We start from the raw sequence: 16,994 nt of genomic DNA, 5'->3' as shown, positions 1-16,994 counted from the left end.
TATGAAGAAGGTCAACCCAAGACGGGCAGCCCGAGCCTGTACAAAATCAGCCCCGCTATTTTAAATGGGATTTACCCCCCAAATAAGTAAGCATAGCGTTGTGGCCTCCATGACTTCCCATAGATCATAAGACCATAAGAAGAGCCATGTTGGATCAGACCAAGGGTCAATCTAGTCCAGCATTCTGTTCACACAGTGGCCAACCAATTGCCCACAGGAAAGCCACAAGCAGGACAGGAGTGGAAGAGTACCCTCCCACCCATGTTCCCCAGGAGCGCCTCAGGAGCGCCTATAGGGAGCGCCTCTCTTTGTATATGCCTGCCCAAGACTTGAGATCTGTTGGGGAGCCCTTCTCCGCATCCCACCAGCACAACACATTCGCTACAATGGGACAAGGGAGAGGGCTTTCTCTGTGGTGGCACCACGACTGTGGAATGCCCTCCTGTTGGAGGCCTGACTGGCACCAACGCTGATTTTATTCCGGCGCCAAGTGAAAACATGGCTTTTTAACAAAGCTTTTAATGGTTAAATTCACTAAGATGGCCCATTGTTTTAACTGTTTTAATTGTTTTACTGCTTTTAAATTATATATTGTTTTAATTTGGTTTATGGTTTAATTTGTTTTTAGCTGTATATATTTACTGTTTTATACTGTATCCTTTGATCTGTACGCTGCTCTGAGGTCTTAATGATATAGGGTGGGATATAAATGTTTTAAACAAATAAATAAATAAATAAATAAATAGGTTTGTTGGTGTATATAGGCTTACTGCCTCTGATACTGGAGGTAGCACATAGCCATCAGGACTAATAGCCATGGATATAGGCTGATCCTCCATAAATTTGTCCAACTCCCTTTTAAAACCATCCAAATTGGTAGCCATCACTACATCTTTTGGTAGAGATTTCCATACTTTAGCTATGCATTATGTGAAGAAAGCCTTCCTCTTCACTGTCCTGAATCTCTCACCAATCAGCTTCATGGGATGACCCTGGGTTCTAGAATTAATAGAGAAGGGTCGTCCAGTGAGCTTCTGGGCTGAGCAAGGACTTCAACCCAGTCTCACTGATCCAGATCCAGCTCTCTATTCCAATAGCACAAACAAAAAAATTATGCCACAACAAAACTGGGTAATCTCTACAATACCTCAATTGGACAGGAAGCCAGACTGGGATCCTCCACTTGCTTCCATCCATGTGTAGCACTGAGTTGTAGCAGTCCGTCCTTTAATAGGGGCAATGTAACAGTACATGTCTCTGTCGCATTGTGTTTTCTGCTGAAATGTCGAGTCGCATAGTAGTTGGGCTAATATCTGTATACTGTTCTGTCATTCTGATGTTCTTGCTTGCTCGCTCGCTTACCTTCCACAGAAGCATAATTTGGGATGCAATGAAGGCTGCAATTCATGGGACCTGTATTGCTGAAAGTGTAAAAATAAAGAAACGTACAGATCCAATTAAGCGAGATTTATTAAAAGATATAACAGCTTTGGAATATAAACATAGTAGTTGGGCTAATGTCTGTATACTGTTCTGTCATTCTGATGTTCTTGCTTGCTCGCTCGCTTACCTTCCACAGAAGCATAATTTGGGATGCAATGAAGGCTGCAATTCATGGTAACAGTATTGCTGAAAGTGTAAAAATAAAGAAACATACAGATCCAATTAAGCGAGATTTATTAAAAGATATAACAGCTTTGGAATATAAACATAGTAGTTGGGCTAATGTAGTTGGGCTAATACTGTAGTTGGGCTAAAAATGTAGTTGGGCTAATACATAGTAGTTGGGCTAATACTGCTCTGTCATTCTGATGTTCTTTCTCGCTTGCTCGCTTACCTTCAACAGAAGCAAATGTTCAACACCTCTTCCATGCTGCCTGGCCCCACCTCTAATGCTTCCCTCCTTTTATCCGATGACCGTGACGGTGCTCTGGCCCAAGCCGAAATCGCCATTTTGGCCTCCATGTTCCTGCTAGCCACTGTGAGCAACGGGCTGGTGCTGGGAGTCCTGTTCTGCCGTGGCCACCGGGCCACCACCATGCACCGCCTCATCCGCCACCTCTGCCTGGCCGACCTGACCGTGGCTCTCTTCCAGGTGCTACCACAGCTCATCTGGGACATCACTGACCGCTTCCAGGGCCCGGATATCTTGTGCCGTGCCATCACATACTTGCAGGTGGTTGGCATGTTCGCCTCTTCCTACGTCATCGTGGCTATGACTTACGACCGCCACCATGCCATTTGCCGGCCCATGCTGGCTTTCCGGAGAGGCCCGGCTGCCTGGCACCGGCCTGTGGTGGTGGCCTGGACTGCCTCCTTCCTCTTCAGCCTCCCCCAGCTCTTCATCTTCTCCAAAACGGAACTGCCCAGCGGAGCCCACGAGTGCTGGGCTTCCTTTGCTGAACCCTGGGGGGCTCGGGCCTACATCACCTGGATCACTCTGATGGTCTTCATCCTACCGACTCTCTTCATCGCGACCTGCCAGGGCATGATCTTCTGCGAGGTCCACCGCAGCCTGCGCCTAGGGCCCGAGGGGGCACTGGGGGGTAGGAAAAGCCGGCGAGGAGCCTCCCCGATATCCGGCGCTGTGGCCAAAACTCTCAAGATGACGTTAGTCATTGTGCTGACCTACGTGTTCTGCTGGGCTCCCTTCTTCCTAGTGCAACTGTGGGCTGTTTGGGATCCTCAGGCCCCCAGAGATGGTGAGTTACCTCGCAGCCAGGAGCTACTCCCCAGCCATACCTTATGTACGTTGGGGTCTGGCACACACAATGTCTTTCGTCAGGGGTGTTGAACCTCTTTCAGCCCAAGGGCCGAGTTACATTTCGGAGAAGCTCTCTGGGGCGCATTCCAGGGGTGAGTGGGGCCAAAGGCAAAAGGGGTACGGCTAAAGGGGTGGCCCCAAAACGCTAGCATATGAAGCTTAAAGGACTGCATGCCAGCAACTAAGCCTTAGCAGAAGCATTTTGACTTTTGAAAGTGGGGGGAAGCAGGAAACCCAACTAAAGGCAATGGTGTGTGAGGGCAGACAGAGAGCAGGGGCCAGGGAAGGAGAGTAATCCAATGGGCAACTGTGGGGAGGGTGCAGACTGGGAAGCCAGGCCTAAAGGTCAACAGCCCTGCCATGTGCCAATTACAATGTCCTCCTCGCTCTCTCTTTATCGTTTGCTGAGCAGTTGCATCTTAAAATGCCCAAAGGTTGGCCGGGATGCCAGGATTTTAGCCGTTCCGGATACCAGGACTACTGAACATTTCCTGGGGTAAGCTCTAGTGAGTGCCTACAGCCCAGTTTGATGTTCCCTCCCTTTTTCTCCACCCCTTCCAGGTCCAGCTTTCACCCTCCTGATGCTCGTCGCCAGCCTCAACAGCTGCACGAACCCCTGGGTTTATGCCACCTTTAGCAGCAGCATCTCTGGCGAACTGTGTCGAATCTTCTGCCCCAGACTGGCTCGTAAGCAAATGAGGTCCCTGCCTGAGGACTCCATCCTCACGGCCAGCTCCTCCCTGGGACGGGACGCCTTCTCCTGAGCCAGCAGCGTGCCAGCCATGGGTCACGACCAAAATGGGTGGGTGCTCTACCCCGCTGCAGCAATGCTTTACTCTCTCAGCAACGAGCCTGGTGGGGCAAGAGGGTGTGCAGCACATCACAGAAGCATGCTCCAGCAGGGGAGAGCTAAGTAAAAGGATGCTACGTCCCTTAGGACTGCCGGGCGGCCCTTAGGCGACGATGGACCATTGGCATAATTACTAAGAAACAAAGAACCATCGCTTCAGCCCTACTTGGCTTAGCTCCACCACTGGGGAGAGACAGATCAACAAGAACTTTATTATTCACGGAGAAGCTAAAATAACTGCGACCTCTGCTCATAGCATCACCCCCAGGGGAAGGTAAACATTGTCTATGACTTCTATGAGGCTCAGAAGATTCGTTAGGGAGGAACCGGGCTCCACACACCTGCAAGTCTATATTCCTAAAAACTCTTCCTCCCCTTCTCAACATTATGATCGTGCAGACACCATAACTTCAACATCAAGCCAGGAGTTGTTGTTTTCTCCCCTCCTGCTGCCCCCCACCCCCAACCAACTTGCTTTTCTAAATGTCTTGCCTGATGAAGAGATCTGGAGATCTTGAAAGTTTGCACTTCCTTTGTGATCCTTTGTTTGGACTTAATAAAGGTATTGCACTAATACGGATTTTGTAATGTTGCTTGCTGCAAACACTGCATTTCATAAATACAGTTTGCATTGGTAGGAGACTAGACCTATTTATGTGTCCTGCTGTACATTCTGTAAGAACAGAGGGGTCTAAAGGTATTCCTACCTATTTAAGGAAGGGGCTAGCCACTGGCACAGTTTTGACCCGGCCAGGTTAGACAGACTGAGATCACCTCCTCCCTTTGTGTGACAGACAGATGGAGGGATAGGATAGATAGATAGATGGATGGATGGATGGATGCCATCTGATGGTACACAGAGGTTTTCTTAACGGCTGGTCACTTTAGAGGTACACTGAAGGTCTAAACCTCGGAATTTTCCTGAAAGAAGTATAAAGCTTTAAGGAGGAGGGATAGAGATGGGGATATTTTAGCTGCATATTTTTACCTGTATTTTAAGCATCTTTCATTTGTATTTATTTATGGATTGTAAAACACTTGCTCACCCATTCCTAGGCCATGCAACGGATCAAAGTGGACTTTTAAATCCACACTACAGTCGGAGAGTGCATGGGCGACATTGCAAAAGGGAGTAATAGTGAGAGGGAGACTACCTCCCCCTCGAACTCAGAGCAATTCTAGAATGAAAATTCCCTCCAGTTCAGGGCAATTCCAGCATTCCCTCTAGTAGACCCACTGAAACGAAGGGGATTTAGGTTAATTATGTCTAACAAGTCCCATTCATTTCAATGGGTCTACTCTAAGTAGGACTAACATTGGATACAACCCATAGTGTGAAAGACAGTGGCCAGGTGACCCATGTGCCTTGCTCAGTCAGCTGTTCAGGTGCTGCTGATAAGCAAGTTCACGGCCTGGCTCTTCCTTCCGATAGTTATTGTTAAACAGGACTTGGACAGGGCAGCCCTTCAATCAGAGGACAGTCCTCTGTAAAACAGGATACATGACCACCCAGCCCCTGGCACCCCCCACCCCCAGTGCTTCCTGCACCTCCACTGATCTCCTTCCGCCCCATGGTGTCACTTGATGCTTTCTCCCATTATTTCCTGACCTTTCGCAGCAGCTTCTGCCTTGATGCCTATTCTGGACTGATGATCTCCTGTCAATCACTTGCTATCCCAATGGGCCTGAGCAGGGGGGAAATGAGGAAGGAGCGAGCCAGGATGTGTGGGAGCAATCCGAGAGATTGAGGGGGTGGAGAGGATTCCGGAATCAAAATTCCCTCCAGTTCAGAGAGATTCCGGAACTGAACACAAAAAGGCAAAAGCATGTAAAGAGAAGGGACCTAGAGAGAAAAGACGTTATTGCAAACCAACAGAGAGATCAAAAACCGATTGAGATGAGGGGTTTGGGAAGCCAGGATGGAGCCTGTTGCAAATGCTGTGGACCAACTTTTGAGACCAGAGGCTGGGCTTTAAGATTTGCTGTTCCCTTCAGGACCAGGGGCCAAGAAGCCAGAATTGGCCACAGCTCTCTTGCACACATATGCACACTCCAGCTCCATCACACCGGGCGTTAACATGCTCCCTACCGTCACTTCTCCGCCCCTGTTTTCATTCCCCAGTTACTTCCTCTTTCAAAAGAGGAAGTACAGAACAAGCACGAGGCCCATTGAGTCCGCTGCTCTAATGGCGCTGCTTCTCCTGCACACAGCAGGAGACAGCAGCAATTCCGAGTTTAAAAATACATCGGACTTAAAAGAGGGGTTTTTTTGTCGCACAAGGAAGGCCAGAAGGGGCGGGAGGCAGATGACATCATGTGAGGGATCAGAGCAGCAAACTCTGTGAGTTTCCAGTAACAAGCGTGCAATAAAACGCTCGTCGGATGGAGCTCTTCGTCAAACGGAAATACATGCATCCACCCCTCCTAGCCAACTGCAGAAGGACCTCGTGCAATGGTTTTTACAGAGTGTTTTCTGTATGCAAAACATCAGTGTGCACTGTGGGCTACCCTGTGACCTACTGAAGGGAGTTCACATGACAACAGCCACTAGATGGTGTCCCACATCAATAAATCCCATTTGGCTGCCATTGGTGTAAACCCCATTTAATTTGCCTGGCTCGGAGCCCCTCTGCTGGGTCCCACTGGATTCCATTCTGCTCCCAGTTGCGAGAATATCCTGTCCTTGTGTATATTTAGCTGGGCCTCCCCACTGCCCCATTTCCGGTCCTCAGCAAAAGATCACTGGAATGGCGGCATATTTATACCGCTTGTCCCAATGCGTGTGGCTCGCCCCATGGCTGCAAATACCAGGCGGGGGCGTGCATTTGCCAAGATCCACCCTGCTCGACTCCCTTTTACCCTCCAATCTGTGCTGGCCAAGGCTGAGAATAGAACAGGAGTCAGGTTCCTGCACACAGATGGAGAAAGACTGTGCAAGAGGAGACTAGATAGGTAGATTGGATAAGAAGGGATAGGATAGTTTCAATAAAACAGATAGCATATGCAACAGGGGAAAGTGTTGGAGAAGGGATTATCTGTGGCTGCTTGACCGCATTCCTGGTGGATTCTTCCTTCTGAGAGAGCTGCTGTACCTGCAGTGTCGATCCCAAATCCACTCCCTCCCAGCAAGATGATCAATGATAACTATCTGATCGAATGCAAATTAGACCCAGAAGACCCTCGTTTGCGGGAGCCAGGATCCACGCCGCTCCCGCAGTCCGCGATTGAGATACCACCCAAAACAGACCCCCGGGACCCACGTGGAATCAACCAGCACCTCAAGGTAACAACCAAAGCCAAGAAGTAACCCACTCCTGGTTGAGGGCTGCCCTAGTCCTTGAGTTCCTAAAATCTAAGGACATGGTTCCAACCTCCCCCACCTTACCCAAGGGGAAACTTGGGTCCCCCTTAGATCCCAAACTCCTCCCACTTTTGGAACGCAGGCCTGCAACCTTCCCCCTGCTTCTATAGTTTCCCCTCACCCTGTTCTTGCTGCTATGCATTACATGTCCAAGAGCCTCCAAGAGAGAAAGTGTGGTTGACAGCTGGACTAGATCGACCCTTGGTCTGATCCAGCAGGGCACTTCTTATGGGCCCTGCTTCCAAGATCCTTTCCTCTACACCTCAGAAAATCCAATCTCTCCCCTTGAGACTTGTCAGTGACCCGATTACCGCCCCCCCCCCCCGGTTCTTCCCTGCAGCTGGAATTCTCCGACATCCTTGCTGAACCTTCCTCGTTCCGCAGCTTTGACCGGGTTTGGACGTGGAGCGACATCATCTTCGAGAGCTCACGCCTCTGGTGCTACCGGATCATCTCGCTGCTTTGTGCCGTGCCTGTCTCCTTGTGCTCGGGCTTCCTCTTTGCCTGCCTAGGCTGCCTGCATATCTGGTGAGGGTCCATCCTCTTGGTGCTGCCTCCACTTGCCCGTTGGGGTCTGCCAGGTGTCACAGCCAACCTGATGCTGCTTGCGGTTCACTCACTGGCCATTAGAAAGGCAACCTCTAATGGTCTCTGTGGGAACTGTCAACACCACAAATAGCCCGTATTATTCCAACACAGTGATTTTCAAGCTGTGCTCCTGAAGTTTCTCACATGCTTATCAGGGGTTCACCAGTGAAAGTTTGCCAGCTACTGCCAGGGCCAGCTCCAGGCTTTTCAGGGCTCTTTCGCAAGGCACCAGCGAGCCAAGATGTGCGGGAACAATCCAAGAGACTGGGGTGGGGTTGGGGAGGAATCACATACCCAAAGCTTCTTCATCCTCCTCCATGTCTCTCTACATCCCCAGTGTGTCCCCTGCAACATACAGGGGTCCTTGGCATGGAAGACATCCAGGTGGGAATCTACACTGATGTTATTCTAATGTTTTGAATGGGTTACTGTGATGCACAGTGTCACGTGACCCTGGGTCTCTAACGTTGTAAATGAGTTGTACTTACAGGTTCTATTTCTTAGTTCCAGCGCGGCTACAGATTCATGTGCCTCGTTCTACCGGTATTTTCCTCTCCCTCTTCTTTGAGAGTAGCAGAGCTGCTGGGTTTGCTCTGCCCACTTCCTGTTCTCCTTCCTTCGCCCCGTTTGCTATCTTATCTGCTACAGCAGATAAATCACACCAGCGTTATACTGTGCAATCACTGACAATTGCATGCAAAGGACTCAGAAGTTTTCCACCTTAGAATCTGCTTTGATTGTGAAGTACTCCCATGCATCCTGCCTTAATTGTGCTCCTTTTGCAAAAGATTCACCCAAGCCGCTGCTGTGGGCGCAGGAGCAGGATTTAAACAAATGCTTACATCTGCGTAAGCTCTATAGATAAAGACACCAAAATTGGCACAGTAATTCAAATACCAAATTTGAATCAAATTGGGTCATCGGTTGATTTTTTATTATTATTTTTTTAACATCTCCCCCCTTTGCAAAGGAGCTGAGGAGCACTCAAAGGATCGCTGTAGCTCCGTGCAGGAAAATTAACAAGGGTCTCTGCTCCCAGTCTAAAACAGGGCTGCTGCTAAGACTTTTCAATTTGGTCACCCATCCAAACCCTGACCAGACCCAGCCCAGCAAAGTGGCTGGCTCCTATGCATTCAGGCAATTCCCTAGGACTTGTGTTAAGATGTTTTGGGAGAGGGGTTGTGTGTGCTTATGACTATTGCCCTGCACTGCTGGGTAGGTATGAAGCAGGCAGTGAGCGGAGCAACTCTGCTACTCTCAGAGAAGAGGGAGAACAACGAAAAGGATTTAACAATGTGCCCTGCAGTAACGTTACAGCTAAACATAAGTCACGCTAGTGTGCCCTGTGATACAGAGAACCGATACAGAGAACCACGTTAGAAAGGGACACTAGCAACGTTTTAAGACTAGTGTAGATCCAGCCCTGGAAAGGGTTCCCTAAAGCTCTCAGGCCAGCCGATAGAGATCGCTGGGTATATATACCACCAGCAAGTGGCAGGTTGTCCGCAGCTCCAAAACTGGCCACTTTGTGCTCTTCTAACTTCTCTCTGCTTGGTGGTGGCCACAGGTCACATGTGAAGCAAGTAAGCAACTACAGAAACAAGTAATTGCCTGCAGCATCCTCTGCTGGAAAGGGAAAGGATACTGGGGAGAGGGAACACCAAGGTCCAGGATAGAAAGAAAGAAATACTTTGAGCATGTGGACTTTTGCATTTTAAATTCATTTAAATCCTAGTAACTGCAGGAATAAAATGAATAAAATGCTTCTGCTGCCCTGGTAAACGTATTGACTTGGGAATAAGCACCATTTTGCTGTGGGAAAAGATAATATATTTTTAAAGTATAAATAAGTAAAATTAGCACCTGTAACCTTATATATGCCTGGGCAGCCACTCCCTGAGTGTAAAATAGCTTCCCCCAAAGTGGTGCTCTCCAAATGTCATAGACTCCAATCATCCCTAGCCAGCAGGGCCATTGGATGGGGGATGATAGGAGCTGTAATGCAACACATGTTGAAGGTGCCAGATTGGGGAAGACTGGTACAAACCAAAACAGAAACATAATCACCTAATTCTGATTGTATAAACTACCAATACTTAACATTTCATATAGTACAATACTGTGTTGAGAATACATCACATACAACATCTGAGTCAGGGGTGGTGGACAACTCGTGATCTTCCAGATGTTTTGGCCAATAACTCCCATCAGCTTAGCCAATAGTAAGCAATCATGGGGGCTGTAGGCCAAAACATATACAACATATACAATTTTATCTCTTAGGTTGTCTAATTAGGGCTTAAATTACAAAGGGGTTAAGGTTAGAGCCTTATTACGCAAAGCTTTTATTGCTTGGTCATGGTAGTTTGCTGGTCCTTTACACGTCGTCGTCATCCTCCAGGGCCTCTTTCCTGCTTTGTGACCGTCATCATGTTTTTTTCTTAATGGAGAAAGTGTGGTGTTTTTTTCTGAACAGCCTCTATAATGCCATAGGGATCTCACCACTCACGTAGTGGTTGCAAAATGGAGCAGGCAGAGAAAGAACACACACATACACACACACGAACCTGCAAAGAAACCAGAAGCAGAAGCCTTGGTAAAGGTGTAGGTTAAAAGCCTCATGTAGAAAAGCTCTATGTCTTAGAAGCTAGCAAGGCCAACCTCTTCGAATTCCTCCCTCCTCTCTTTCTTTCCTCAGGTGTGTGATGCCCTGTATCCAGCTGTGCACGATGGCCATGCCACCAGTTCGTATGCTGTGGGCCAGCATCCTGGATGTTATTGTGGCTCCGCTTTTCACGAGCCTGGGGCGCTGCTGCAGCGCCATCTACCTGACCATTACTCAGAAGTGACACAGGCAGCCCTTCCCCTAAAGCCTCTGCTACAAAGACTCTCCTTCTTCCCATCCATCGAATGTGTTTGATTTCACACAAGAGGATAGAATTGACAAGAAACTTTTCGAACCCTGGACTGGAAAAGTGGAGTTGGGGGGGTGAGTGGGGGGGGGGCAGTGCGCAGGCCAGGGGGAAGAAGAAGTGGGAGACAGGGGGAGGAGGGAAATGGTGCTCCAGAGGGATGCAGTGAAATGGGACACCCACATTTTTCTTCCCTTCGTTTCATGCCACCCCCTTGCCCACATCTGTAGAGAGGTTTTCCCAGTATCCCTCCTCATTTGAGAACTGGAAAAGCAGGAGTCCTGGCTCCCAATCACACCCTAAGGTTGTGGTTAGTTCAATCACCAACTACTATCTCAAACATTATCTAATCCTTATAAAGCCCACATGACAATCTTCTCAAGAAAGTATGGAGTAGTGGCTAAAGTGTTGTAGATCCAGGTTCTAGTCCCCACTCAGCCTTGGAAACCCACTGGATGACTTTGGGCCAGTCCCAGACTCTCAGCCCAACCTTCTTCACTGGGATAAAAATGGAGAGGAGGAGGACTGGGTTCCTTGGATGGAAAAAGGCAGGATATAAATGCAATAATAGATAAGTAAATAAAAAACTAATAGGTTAGGATCAGCCCTCTAACCTGACAACTTTGGGGTAGGGGTCTTCACATGGAGGGAAATTAGAAAATGGGGCAACTTCACATCCAGTGCTGGGCAATGGGAGAACAGATGTCTACTGTGAGCACCAACCTCCACCCCCTCCAATCCAACTTCTACAACAAGAATTGAGATTTCAAATGATGTTAATTCTCCCCAACCCCTGCTTTAATAAAACCGAAGACGTTGGTTGGTTTCTCTTGCATTTGGCTTCCCCGATTCTCTTCTGGAAAACAGCCACAAGTGGAATTACAAGGAAGGGGAGGACGAGGCCCTGTGTGGACTTGTCTGCCTCAGAGGGGTTGTGACGATCGGTGGGTGTGTTGAGGTTATAGGAAGGTCTGGATCACAACCCCTCTGGCTTGATTTCCCTTGCCGTACCTAAGCTGACCTTGTTGAAGCTCTTTCCGCCCGAGAGCCGAATTCTAATTTAGAGAAGCTTTCGGGGACCACATTCCAGTGGTGGGCGGGGCAAAAGGGGTGGGGCCAAAAAAACAGCCTATTTTAGCTTAAATCTCTTACTGCTGTTTACTAGGCCCGAGAAGAGTCATTTTACCCTTTCAGAATGGGAGAAAACTACACAAAAGCCAGGAAAGCACCAAGCAATCAGTGATCGTGACGGAAGGGGGTGGGGCTAGGGGAAGGGACCTCAGGCAGGCTGAATTTGTCTCCTGGGCCTGAGGATCCCTATATTGTATGAGATGCAGCCCAATCCTCTATGCGTTTACTCAGAAGGCCTGCTGAACTCAGGGGGCTTGCTCCCAAGTAAGTGCACACAGCATTGCGGTCCAAGTCTGCCTCCCTCCCTCCTCATCCTAATTCTTACAGCTAGAAAGACAAATAAACTGCCCTCCCTAGTGCCAGGAACCGCACCTTAAAATGCCCCATTTCCTCTGCATGCAGCCACCAGGAGCATGCCAGACGGCAGCTGGTGGTGCCCGTCACTGTGGTACCCCTTAAAGCTTGGGCTGGCAGCAAGCCTGCTTCGTGCATTTCTGCAGCGAGTGTAACGTTACGGGTACATACCTCCCTTTCTCAGCCACGCCTCAGAACTGGCTGGCTGCCACTAAAGCCAGAGGCGGCTGCACCTAGGGGGATCCCACTGCTGTGGTTTTGCTCTTGCTCCAGATGTCAGTGCATCTCAGGCCTTAGCTAGACCTAAGGTTTATCCCGGGATTGTCCCGGGGTCATCCCTGCCTGCTCCCGGGATCCCCTGTGTGTCATTTACATGAACAGGGATGACCCTGGGACGATCCCGGGATAAACCTTAGGTCTTTGGCTCCACCAGGGATGTTGCTAGGCCTAGGCCCTTGACAGCTTGTTCCTGATTCTATTGCCCAGGGCCCTATATCTATTATCAGGTCCCTGAGTGTTTATATTAGTGTCAAAGAAAGGGCTTTTCCCCCTCAGCTTAACTGCCATGCAGGGGACAATTCCAAGGGGAATTTCATCTGGGGAACTGTCCCCAAACCACGTGCTGCAACACGTGCGCACACACTTATCTAATTTATTTGAGGTGGTTTTGCTGAAAAATTAGTAGCCTGGCTAAGCCTTCTGTGAACTTTAAATGAATCCTATTAATTATGTCTAAATTTCCATATGTAGTTATAAATTAGCATATGCAAATTTATGAAGCTTTGTGTCCTATGGGCCTGGACCCCAAATCTTTTAAGAGCCTAGTGACTCTCCTGGGCTCCACCCACCACCATCTGCACCCTCCAACTGATTTTCCCTGTGAGTTAACAGCCCTTCATAAGAAAAAGGTGCCCTCAGTTTTAAGAGTCACAGGGCCTGATCCATGAATTACCATTGTGGCCTGGGAGCCATTCCTGACTGGCACATTTAGCACAGGTAACAACTGTAAAACAGGCACATGGACTGACACGGTTACCTCCCATACGTGTGCTGTGTTGCTCCTCCCCTAGTGACCCGTGCTTCATTGTGGACTCTTAACATTGCTGTGAGCAGGCTTAACAGCAGTTTTAAAAACAGCTCTTTTAGCTTCATCCCACGTACCTGTTTCCCTCAAATTATCCCCTACAGTGTTAATCACACCCTGGGTGGCAGTGCTCCTAAGATCCCTTGTAAAAGGTTTAAGGGGGGGGAAGTAAAAAAAATCATTAAAAAATCAATAGATGACCCAATCAGATTCAAATTTGGTATGCTTAAAGCTCTCCTTAATATCTATTACTGTGCCAATTTTGATATCTTTATCTTTAAAGCTTACGCAGATGTAAGCATTTGTTTAATTTTTCTTTAAACATATCAAATCCTGCTCCTGCGCCCCCAGTGGCCGCTCAGAAAACAACAAATGATTCGCTCGAAAACTACTAGCACAATAGCTCGATTCTTTTCCCTTTATAGCACAATTAAAGCAGGATGCCTGGGAGTACTTCAGTCAAAGCAGATTATAAACTGGAAAACTTCAGAGTACTTCACAATAAAAGCAGATTATAAGATGGAAAACTTCAGAGTCCTTTGCACGCAGTTCGCAGTGATTGCACAGTATAACGCTGGTGTGATAAAGCCTTTTTTCTCACTGGCTCGCTTGTTTCTTAAAGAGCACACTGGATTTAGATTCACACATGCCTTACAAACTTCAGTGAGGTTGATCATTATGATTATGATTTTGATTTTACTGAGGCTAAGAGAATTTCCACAATCACACAAAAGAACTTCAGTTCTCTGTCCACACTGCTTCCCAGGGAAAATAAGAATTCACTAGGAACATAAAGAATGATTGCTAGAAATTATTTCTGTGCGGCTTTCCTGGATTGAGAAATTTAAAGCTACTGGAGCTGGAATGTGCATCTTTTCATGGGCCCTGACTGCAGTTCTTCTTATTAAGTCTGTATGTGATTTTGCATCCTTCCATTTCTTTTGAATCACCTCTATGTGGGTAAAACAAAGGCTCAATCTGAGCTAGATGCTTTGAATACCAGATTTCAGGCTCAGAAATAGATCTGTTCATTAAAGAACAAAGTACCTCTGAGCTGTGCAGAATGTTTTCACCATTGCAGTCAGTCCCTACACAGAGAGAAAGAGAGAGAGAGAGGATGGGGGCAGATGCATTCTGGCTCTAAGGACTATTTTCAGAACAGAACCTTCTCTCTCAGTGAAAGATGACACACTTATCTTTCCACTTTTAATTCTCTTAGAGTGTAGTCCTATGTACGTTTGGACAGAAAGTAGTCCTAAAACTTCCAGCATTCCCCAGACAACTATGCAGGCTGGGAAATGCTGTGAATTGAAGGACATTTTTCTGTCTAAAGAAGTATATAATTGCACCCTAAAAAACTACTGCCTTTCTTTTAGAGACTGTGAGGGTCATCAGACTAGCATTTTATCATTACTGGCCACTCACGTTTTTTCACAAGTCCTTTTGCCAACGCCATCTGCCTCCCGCATGTCTCCTGTTGCTTCTGGTCTACTTTCCACAACAAAATAAGACCCTGGTAAATCTGACTACTTGCAGGGCTGGGGGGAGTGAAACGTGCAGGAAAAGTAGCATGATACCTGGTCATTGTTTACTCCCTCTTTCCTCCCTGTGTGAAGAAAGAGGAAGTATCCTGGGGCAAAAGGGAGGGAAATGCGATTCCTCCCCCCCCACAAACTGATGACGCTTTGTAGGCGCTTTCAAACAAGGCTTTTATAGCGCCATCACTTTGCCTCATTCATGGAATTTTACTGGGGGTCCGCTTGTAGCCCCCCCCCCCCATGTTTTCCCAACGCTTCTCCCATCTTTCTCTTATCCTAGAAAATTCATTAAGGAAAAGTTCAGTGTCTTTTGATTGATAGTGCTAGAAGACCTCAGTCTGGAAGCACTCCCGTCTTCACTTTTCCATGTTACTTCCTTTTCCCTTAATAGAAGAAGAAAAAGGGGGAAAGATGTGTGTTAACAAATCATTGCTAGATTCAGCCTAAATGGGTTGTGCTTCCTGGGAGGAACCAGTAAGTACATAGTTATGGGCCACACTCACTACTTCGGGCCTGAGGAAAGAAAGTGATGACAGCATGCCAGAGCTCTGTAGGGGAGTTTTTGTTTAAATCAAACGTGTTTGGGAGCAGAGCCTGTTCGAATCTGTGGAGTGTGGTCCACCGACTTTGAAACAATATCGGTAACCCTGTTTTATGAAGAAGCTGCTGATAAAATTTATCCAAAATCTTGCTTACTGTGCATTCTGAATAGTTCTAAGCTTTCTCCAGCTGCGGAGACAATTTTATCTTCACCTTGACCAGGGGTGTTGAACCTATTTCTGGCCGAGGAACGAATTCCATGCAAAGAGAAGCTCTTGGGGGCCACGTGTGTGGGACTGAAGGCAAAATGTGTGGTGCTGCCAAAATACCAAATATCTGTGTATTGGAGTTTAAAGCTCTTACTGTCACTAACAGCCTTGGGAGAGGCATTTCAACCTCTGAGAACGGAGGAAAAGCAGGGAAAGATCAAACGGTTGGCAGTCAGGGGGTGAAGCCATTTGGGGAATGCTGAAGGGCCAGATTGGGACCCTAAGAGAGCTGGATTTGGCCCTTGGACCTGAGCTTCTACAATGCTTCTACCTCCCTTTTCTGTCTTATTTTGGAACAGGGAAAGTCCGTTTGTTTTCCCTCTGTGCGCCATAAAGCCACTGCTCCTCTGTCCCATGTATTGCTGTCCTTGCGCTACATTGGAACAACCCATTTTTATTATTATTATTATTATTATTATTATTATTATTATTATTATTTATATAGCACCATCAATGTACATGGTGCTGTACAGAGTAAAACAGTAAATAGCAAGACCCTGCCACATGGGCTTACATTCTAATAAAATCATAATAAAACAATAAAGAGGGGAAGAGAATGCACCAAGCAGGCACAGGGTAGGGTAAAACTAACAGTATAAAGTCAGAACAAAATCAAGTTTTAAAAGCTTTAGGAAAAAGAAAAGTTTTTAGCTGAGCTTTAAAAGCTGCAATTGAACTTGTAGTTCTCAAATGTTCTGGAAGAGCGTTCCAGGCGTAAGGGGCAGCAGAAGAAAATGGACGAAGCCGAGCAAGGGAAGTAGAGACCCTTGGGCAGGTGAGAAACATGGCATCAGAGGAGTGAAGAGCACGAGCGGGGCAATAGTGTGAGATGAGAGGGGAGAAATAGGAAGGAGCTAGACTGTGAAAAGCTTTGTAGGTCAACAGGAGAAGTTTATATTGGATTCTGAAGTGAATTGGAAGCCAATGAAGAGATTTCAGAAGTGGAGTAACATGGTCAGAGCGGCGAGCCAAGAAGATGATCTTAGCATCAGAGTGGTGAACAGAAACCAACGGACTGATGTGAGAAGAAGGAAGGCCAGTGAGAAGAAGGTTGCAGTAGTCCAACCGAGAAATAACCAATGCATGAACAAGAGTCTTGGCAGAAGAGACAGACAAGAATGATCGAATCCTGGCAATATTATACAGGAAAAAACGACAGGATTTAGCTACTGACTCGATATGAGGAATAAAGGAGAGCGAGGAATCAAATATAAAGCCAAGTCTACGAGCTTCCTTGACTGGAGTAAGCGTAACATTATTGACAGTAAGAGAGAATGGGAGATGAGGAGAAGGTTTAGGAGGAAAAACAAGCAATTCGGTCTTTGCTATATTAAGTTTCAAACGACGATGAAGCAACCAAGCTGAGATATCTGAAAGACATGCCGAGATACGATTGTGAACATCAGGAGAAAGATCCGGAGATTGTTGGGGGCACGTGTGTCGAAGGGCCGTCTCGCTGACAAAAGAGGAGGACGGGGTGGTTCTCTGCTCAACCATGAAGTGGGAGGGAGAGAGGGTGCCCAAACACCTCACAGAGAAGGTGAGTGAGGCCACCACCGCCCATGCCCAGACTCGGTCCCATTCAACTCTATGGTTCTTATCC

The 16,994-nt window shown here is 47.5% G+C and overlaps 2 protein-coding genes across 2 annotated transcripts; both read left to right on the top strand.

Moving 5' to 3' along the window:
* The first annotated feature begins 1,852 nt into the window (after positions 1-1,852).
* Positions 1,853-3,528, top strand: AVPR2 (arginine vasopressin receptor 2). Its single transcript, XM_063123073.1, has 2 exons — positions 1,853-2,702; positions 3,326-3,528. The coding sequence occupies exons 1-2, from the start codon at positions 1,853-1,855 to the stop codon at positions 3,526-3,528; spliced, it is 1,053 nt and encodes a 350-aa protein (XP_062979143.1).
* Positions 3,529-6,500: 2,972 nt separating this feature from the next.
* Positions 6,501-10,544, top strand: LOC134396555 (caveolin-2-like). The gene is made up of 3 exons (XM_063123072.1): positions 6,501-6,897; positions 7,316-7,503; positions 10,262-10,544. The coding sequence occupies exons 1-3, from the start codon at positions 6,745-6,747 to the stop codon at positions 10,410-10,412; spliced, it is 492 nt and encodes a 163-aa protein (XP_062979142.1). The 5' UTR covers positions 6,501-6,744; the 3' UTR covers positions 10,413-10,544.
* The last annotated feature ends 6,450 nt before the right edge of the window (positions 10,545-16,994 follow it).

This window comes from Elgaria multicarinata, chromosome 3, assembly GCF_023053635.1.
Source record: "Elgaria multicarinata webbii isolate HBS135686 ecotype San Diego chromosome 3, rElgMul1.1.pri, whole genome shotgun sequence".
In the NCBI taxonomy this organism is placed as follows: Eukaryota; Metazoa; Chordata; class Lepidosauria; order Squamata; family Anguidae; genus Elgaria; species Elgaria multicarinata.
The sequence above is the reverse complement of the archived record's forward strand: the minus strand, read 5'-3'. Positions and strand labels throughout refer to the sequence as shown.

Excerpts from the sequence above, each read along its gene's own strand:
- LOC134396555 (XM_063123072.1), top strand. The coding sequence starts at position 6,745 with ATGATCAATGATAACTATCTGATCGAATGCAAATTAGACCCAGAAGAC. Across the intron at positions 6,898-7,315 it reads GAATCAACCAGCACCTCAAG|CTGGAATTCTCCGACATCCT; the intron begins GTAACAACCAAA and ends TCTTCCCTGCAG. Across the intron at positions 7,504-10,261 it reads CTAGGCTGCCTGCATATCTG|GTGTGTGATGCCCTGTATCC; the intron begins GTGAGGGTCCAT and ends TTCTTTCCTCAG.
- AVPR2 (XM_063123073.1), top strand. The coding sequence starts at position 1,853 with ATGTTCAACACCTCTTCCATGCTGCCTGGCCCCACCTCTAATGCTTCC. Across the intron at positions 2,703-3,325 it reads TCCTCAGGCCCCCAGAGATG|GTCCAGCTTTCACCCTCCTG; the intron begins GTGAGTTACCTC and ends CACCCCTTCCAG.